This window comes from Aphelocoma coerulescens, chromosome 18 (genome assembly GCF_041296385.1).
Source record: "Aphelocoma coerulescens isolate FSJ_1873_10779 chromosome 18, UR_Acoe_1.0, whole genome shotgun sequence".
In the NCBI taxonomy this organism is placed as follows: Eukaryota; Metazoa; Chordata; class Aves; order Passeriformes; family Corvidae; genus Aphelocoma; species Aphelocoma coerulescens.
The window spans coordinates 11,559,136-11,566,456 of record NC_091031.1 but is presented as its reverse complement, the minus strand read 5'-3'; the positions used below and the strand labels follow the sequence as shown (position 1 = coordinate 11,566,456).

The 7,321-nt window shown below is 55.5% G+C and overlaps 1 protein-coding gene across 2 annotated transcripts in view; it reads left to right on the top strand.

Annotated features, from left to right (window-relative positions):
- The first annotated feature begins 2,280 nt into the window (after nt 1–2,280).
- Nucleotides 2,281–7,321, top strand: part of MYH10 (myosin heavy chain 10) — a 91,714-nt gene continuing 86,673 nt past the window's right edge. Inside the window, exons 1-2 of one of the 2 annotated variants that reach the window (XM_069032682.1) lie at nt 2,281–2,328; nt 4,759–5,136. In XM_069032682.1, the coding sequence (XP_068888783.1) occupies nt 4,792–5,136 (345 nt within the window). In that variant the 5' untranslated portion in view covers nt 2,281–2,328; nt 4,759–4,791. Of the gene's footprint in view, nt 2,329–2,773; nt 4,343–4,758; nt 5,137–7,321 lie in introns of those variants that run through there. The other variant, XM_069032683.1, reaches the window with a different exon arrangement.

Sequence of the window (7,321 nt, the reverse complement as noted above, 5' to 3'; positions counted from 1 at the left end):
AGAATTCCTTCCTAACATGAGCTTGGATAAAAATAATTGTGTGATAAAAATAATAACCCAATGCCATACCCTGTCACGCTCCACATGGCATCTACAGGATCCTCGAAGATTTTCCATGGAAATAATTTCCTAGAAGAAACTAAACTCCTCAAACAGCTTGTGCCTAGATTAATGCTTTCTGGGTGGTGTTTCTATTTCTCTTTTAAACGATGCTGAATGTCTAAAAATGGAAGTTTTCTGGAAGCAGTGAGATGTGGAGGTGCTGCCCTAGGGCGTGAGGGCATCGAGGTTTGGATGCTGCACCATCCTGAGGCCTTGGCTGCCCCGAGGGGTGACCACAACTGGTGATGATGCTGCTCCTGATGCTGCTCCTTGTGCCTGTGGTCTTTCCAAAGGGAGCAAAATACTCACCAGGCTCCTCTGTTGGAAAGTTCTGGCATTGCCAGGGAGCTGGTACTGCTCTGTGAGCTCTGGCTGAGTGTCTTGTCTCATGGAGACCTGCTGGCTGAGCAAGGAAAAAGGGTAAATCCTGGGACATGCCTGTATTTAGGCAACCCAAAATCCACGTGGGGTTGCCTCACTCAGCTGCCTCGGGCTGCTTGGGCAGTGGCCACTGAGCTGGGCTGCCCGGGAGTGGCACAGTCCTTGCACAGCGAAACACAGGGGAGGAACCAGTTGAGCCTTTTGGCTTTCATCTGCCTGCGAGTCAACACCCTGATTTTTCGGAGAAACAGGATGTGCAAGACCTCCCACTGCAATGGTAATTACGAGGGAGACTTTCAGAGAAAGGCGAGCGCCAGGAGCTGCGCAGGAACTGATTCGTGTGCAGCCACGGGCTGGGGTGACCCAGTGATTGCCAGCTCCGTGCCAGGAGCCTGGCTCCCCACAGTTTGTCTGATTGCCTCCTTTTGAACCCAGCAACCCGTCCAAAAATGCTAAGTCGGATGGTAATGGCAGGTGTGATTCGAAACACTTCCGCTTGGGCAGGGAGATCACAGAAAGTCCTGCTTCCTAAGCACGGGGAAACGGGAGACATCCTTACTCCTGTCCCCAGCCCTTCCCAGGATCCCAGATTCCAGCTCTGCCCCCGGACAGGTTTGATGCTCCCTGCTGCCACTTCTCCCCGCCGGCAGTCAGAAGGATCTAACACAAATCCCTTCCCCCGAAATGGCTTTAATTCAATTCCTGAGCCCCTCGTGTGCACTCGGCCCGGGTGGGGAAGGCAGGAGCCGCTCCTCGGGCACAGGGCCGGAGGCAGCCGTGGTTTGGGGAGAGGCTGTGCCCATCCCCGGGGGAATGAAGGCGCCACGTGAGACTCCCGGGAAGCTCAGGCCGGGAGGAAACACGGGAAAGGCTCTGGAAAGGCCAGGGGAGGCCGTGGAGCCGGGAAGCTCTCCGTGATGAACCCCGGCCGCAGCCCGAGCGCGGGGTCCAGCAGCTCCCCGGGGCATCCCCAAACCCACCCGGCACCAGTTCCAGAGCGCAGCGAGCCCACGGGGCGCTCAGCGGCTCCGCAAACGCTCCCTCTCCCCGGCCGCAGCTCCCGCCTCCCCAGCCGAGCCACAAAAGGCGCTGCCCGGCGGGCGAGGGCTCCGAACCCTCGGGGCGATGGTTAAGGCCGGGAGAAGCAGGAGCTGGCCCGGGCGGGCTGCGGCAGCAGCGCCGAGGGGCTGCAGAGGCGGCCGGGGACACTCGGCGGGGACACCGCGTGTCTGCGACCGGCCGGGGAGTGACTCGGGGCGGTCACCGAGGGCTGCGGCCGGGTCCGCGGGACGGGCCGTGTGGGAACCGGGCCGGGGCTCTGCACAGCCCGGCTCCGATGCCGGTCGCATCCCCGGTGGCGGTCCCGGGGACGGGGACAGGGATGGGGACGGGCCGCGGGGGCGCGCGGGCGAGTGCGGAGGAGGCGCGCGCCCGCCGCTCGCTGCAGCACCGGGGACGCGCCCCCGCCGGCCGTGCTGCAGCGGGGGGCGGGGCCCCCCGTGACGGGCGCGGCGACTGTCCAATCAGAGCGGCGCTGCGGGGTGACGAGAGCCAATGGGCGCCGAGGGGGCGCGGCGCGGCGCGGGGGCGGGCCGGCCCACGGCGTGCGGAGGTTGCTATGGCTGTGGCCGGAGAGCGGCCGCGGCGCGGGCCAATGGGAGCGGGCGGAGCCACTGACGGACGCGGGCGCGGGCCAATGGGCGCGCGGCGCGCAGCGCCGGGGGCGGGCGGTGCGGCGGGGGGCGGCGGGGCCGGCGCGGCGCTAAAGGAGCGCGGCGGGCGCGGGGCGGAGCGGGCGCGGCGGAGCCGGCGGGCGGCGGGCGGGCGGCGGCCGGCGCTGCACAGGTGAGACCGCGGGGCCGGCGGCGGGCCTGGGGCACCGGCGGAGGGCGGCTCGGCGGGGCCCGCCCGCGGCGGGGGTGTGGCGGGGGCGGCGGGCCCGGCACACAAAGACCCCCTTGTTGGGTCGCCCGCCCGCCCGCGCCGCCCTCCTCCCCCCCCCGCTGCCGGTCCCGGCCCCGGGAGGAGGGGGCCGTTTTCGGCCATTTTCTGCCTTCCCCGCGGGCCCCGGGCGGGGGGCGCGGGGCTGCGGCCGCTCCGGGCGCCGCCGGGCCGAGCCCGCGGCCGCCTCTTTGTCCTTCGGGCCCGGCGAGGGGCAGCGCGGCGGCGGCCCCGGGGCGCTGCTCGGGCCGCCCTGCCCCGGGGGATGCCCGGCCCCGCCGCGCCCCCCGTCCCCCTTTTGTTCGGAACGCGTGTGGGGGATTTTTGGGATTTTTTTTGCCTTTATTCGCACGTCGTCTGTTGGGAGTGCTGGATTCCTGCATGATAAATGTGCTCATTTGTGTGTTTCATTTGAATGCCATTGTTAGCGGAGGAGCCCGGGGTAGGGTGAGCTGCAGCTTGCTTTGCTTCTGCAGAGGGTCTTTTGTGATGGGCTTTGTGGGATTGAAAGCCCGAGTGGAAGAATGACCCTGAAACTGCCTGTGGACCCCCGATGTTTAGGTTTATCCTCAGGAACTGCTGTAAACTCAGTTATACCATTCGTATATGACTTGTGTGTGCAGTCATATAGGAATACATTCATTTCAGTCTTCACCCTTTAATTCCGTTGGGGAACAATAATGGTTAATTTTGTCGTATGAGCTTTATTTGACCTTCAGGTTTCTCTGCCTCTTGGTGTGTAAAAACGGAGTCCTGGCTGCCTTGGGCTGTGTCACACCTGCCCGGGGAGCGCTCAGGACCCGACACCGAGGGGCATTGGCATGCGAGGGTGGCACTGGCGTTCCAGGGCTTTGTTGGAACTTGGGCTGGAGTCTGGCTCAGTGGGGTCAGTCACCTTTCTCACTTGGGGTTCGAAGCTCGGTTATTTAATCTGTGGGCTTCTCGAGCCAAATGTGGCATTCATTGACTAAACCTTCGTTTTCCTGGCGGAGGAGTCCAGCTATCACTTAAGGTGTCCCCTCAACGATTCCATCTTTGTTCATGGAAATTTTCTGTCAGAGGCTCTTCTAAAATACTTTAAATGTTGAGTCATCATATCTTGATTTGAATTAAGCCATCTGTGCTAAGGGATCTGCTCCTCACACCTCTGAAGAGTTCAGGGACTTCATGCTTGCTTCACGCTAAAGTTGGACAGCATAACAAATCTCGCTGCCTTAGATGGAGACACAATTATCCTATTTAATTATATGCTCTTCTCGGGAGGGTTGGGTTGCAGAACTTCCATCAGGGCACGTGCCAGAGTAGAAAAGGTGACAAATGCAGTTTGGGAGCCTGCCTGGCTTTGTTCCCAAGCTGCCCTTTGGGTTACCTGCTGGAAAAGGCTCCCATAGCCAGTGTGATGTTGTGTGTTACAAACCAAGATGTTTAAAGCCCTGAGTATGAGGGGTCAGGCTTTACCTTGGTGCTCCCAGATGGATCTGCCAGCCCCAGGAATCCTGGCTGTGATGGCAGTGCCTATGGAAGGGGCAGGGGCCTCTCTTGGCTAGAGCCAGACAGGTAAAATGAGTGTGCAGGGGCTCTTGTCAGTCAGTGGTTTTTCTTTCTGCTTCAAATTACCCATGGAGCTGTTGGAAAATCCAGCATCATTCCTTGCAGTGTTTTGAGCCTTGAGGTAAACTTGAGATCTGGAGACATTTTCTGGAATCTGGTGATGTCAGCACTCAGGACTGAGAACAGGAACAGGCTGTAGAAATGCAAAGTTTTTCAGGAAGAATATGAGCAATGTTTAGCTGCCTTGATGGCTTGCAGAAACCCCAAGCGTCCCAAGTTCTTGTCTGTAGTTGAAAATCCACGTTTTTAAAACACATCCTTGCCGCCTTCTGGTTTCTGCAGCAGAATCCACTGAGCAGATTTATGGGTTTGTATCTATCTCTGTATTTTTGTTTTTCACTGTTCCATCGCTGCTGAGTTTACTGCCAAGCTCCTGCTCCGTTTGCTCTTGCTCCTTATCTAAGCCCAGCACACAGGTGTGTGTTTTCCTGCTTGCAGCTCTTGCTGGGATGTCTCTCCCTTGCTGCTTCACAGTTGGAGCCAGTCCCTGCTGGCTGTGCTGTGCTGGGTTTGGGTGACACTTGACAGGTCACCGACCCTGTCTGTGAGCAGGGGCTCAGTTGTGCAGCAGCTTCTCCATGCTGGGAGAAGTGCCTGATGCTGCTTCTCCCAGAGAAGATGTTGGTGGTGGATCTGTAATTGCTGTGCCACAGCTGCGCTCACGGCACGGATCAGAGCGTGGTTGGTGTGTAACGTGCTCCTTGCTTTTCCCTCTCCTGACAGGGTGACTGGGAGTGGACACCTTCTCTTCCCAGGATGGCACAGCGGTCAGGGCAGGAGGATCCGGAGCGGTACCTCTTCGTGGACAGGGCTGTCATCTACAACCCTGCCACCCAGGCCGACTGGACTGCTAAAAAGTTGGTGTGGATCCCTTCGGAGCGCCATGGCTTCGAGGCAGCCAGCATCAAGGAGGAGAAAGGGGATGAGGTGTTGGTTGAACTGGCAGAGAATGGGAAGAAAGCGCTCGTCAATAAAGATGATGTTCAGAAGATGAATCCTCCCAAGTTCTCTAAAGTGGAAGACATGGCAGAATTAACCTGTTTAAATGAAGCCTCTGTATTGCATAATTTAAAGGATCGCTATTACTCTGGGCTCATCTATGTAAGTACTAATTATGGGATCCATTCTGGGTGCTAATTCAGCTGACCTTACCTGATTCCCAATCCTACTGTTTGAGTAGGTCTTGTCTTTGATTTTGGCAGCCTAAATGCTTTGTATCCTCAGCATTTTTAGTCCAAAGTCTTTTTCTGTGCTGTGTACCAGTCAAGAACTCTGTCATGAAACAAATAATACAATTCTGTGAGCATCTTTTAGCCACAGAATGAGAAATGGCAGCTTGGGGGGCTCTGCTCGTGCTGCTCCTTGGAGCACTTGCCTCCTGCTGAACCAATCCAGGGAGCAGTGGCAAGTGGCTTCCTTGAGCTGAGGGAGGTGACAAACCCTCACTTTGCTGAATTGCTGTGTTTAATTGCTCATGGGAATGAGCACATCTCGTTTTAACTTGCTGCATGTTAAAAATGGCAATAAGAGGCTCTGCTGGTATTTAAAAGATGAAGTTTGAGAGTACTGGGAGTGCAAAATGTCCTTTTGGAACTGAGTATCAGCCCAGTGGCCAGGAAGGGATGTGTTCAAGTGTTTAAAATAAACCAAGAAGATAAAGCTTTTTTTTTTTTCTCCAGAGGTTTTGAAGAACTAATTGAACATCTGGCTTATCACCATCTTGCTCTGGAGCTGGGAATCACAGCACCCTTGGTGCTGTGTCTGACCCTGCTCCTCCCTTGGGCTCTGCCCTAGGTCTGTGCCTTCAGTTGGGAGCAGCTCCTGCTCTCTTGGCAGGCTGATTGCACAGTGACTTGTTGGGTCAGGGAGTCAGGAACAGCTACAAGGAGACTTTCTGTCTCAAAAGACACTGGAACATCTGCTTAAGTGTGTGATTCGCTTTATAAACACTTAAAGCTTAGTCCATTTTATTTAGGCCTGGTAGTTGGCTCATTTTCCCCTCCATCTGGGGATTAGGGGTTACATTTTTAGCTTGACCCTTGGTAATATTTGGGCTTATTAAAAATTATATACAACTACAAAGTGTTTTTTTATATTTGTGTGTCCTTGTCCGTTTCCTCTTCCAAGGCCTTGCACCAAGGTGCTCACAGCAGAGCTGGGTGAAAAATGCTTCTGGAATGATTCCTGCATAAGGAAGCTAATTTGATAATTAATAGGGACTGGATTGAAAACTAAAACAGGTTGATAGGTCAAAAGTTTTCAGCCTGTGTATCAATCCTGATGATGGCTGTTATGAAATTCATTACAGCTATTATAGCCCTATTTCATTATGAAGGTTAAAAACCTGCAGGCCTCAAATGTCACAGCAAGCTCTAGTGCAAGGACTGCAGCCAGCAAACACAGCCCCAGATGCTTCTGGGGGATGGTGTCAGAACCTGTCCCTCGTGTACACACAGAGGCTACAGGGCTGTGTCCCTGCGTGGCTGACAAACCCTCCCTGTGTGAGAGACTGGCTGCTCGTGTGTGTGCAGTTTGTGAGATCCTACAGGTGCCTTACCTCTGTTCCCTTCCCTGAAGGATTTGTTCTTCCTCTGTTGAGGCTTTCTCTGTTCCTGGGCTGTGTGACGCTGCTGCTGGGATCAGTGCATGTGGATATTGTGACAGACCTCCCTGCCCCCAGCTGGGAGAAGTTGGTTGGGGTTAAGAAGCTCCTGGATTTGTCTTTACTGGAGGCCTGAGTTACAGGGACATTGCTGGAGGATGCTGCTCTTCCCAAGATCGGTGGTTCAGTGCAGCTGTAATAATTGGCTTCTTGGCTGAAATGAAAACCTGGCTTACTTTGTGAAGGTGTGGAGAAGAGCAGTGGTGAGAAGTCTCAAGGACTGAATGCTGCAAAGGTTCACAGGCCAGAGAGGAACTGCAAGATCTTTGGCTGGTGGGGGTTTTAGGGTTGGGATCTCTCCTGGGAATCCCCACACTTTCATGAATGTGGCACTGCTGTTGCTGCTGCTGGCACAGCCCAGAACCACTGCCCACAATTCCTGGGTAAGGAAATTCTCCTGGTGTAAGGAAAAGAGCCAAAGTTACCTGAGCTGAAGTGAGTTCTGGTGGTGTGGCCATAGTGACAGGAGCTGGTTAAATGTTTGATTTCCAGGTTATTTCCCCATTATAACCAAACAAATCTTCAATGTTGGTGTTGGTCTCAAGCAGTTGAGGTGCAGGTGGTGAATCCGATTTGGTGTCCTGGCATTTCCCAACAGGCAGCATGCAGTGTTGCCTTTCTAGG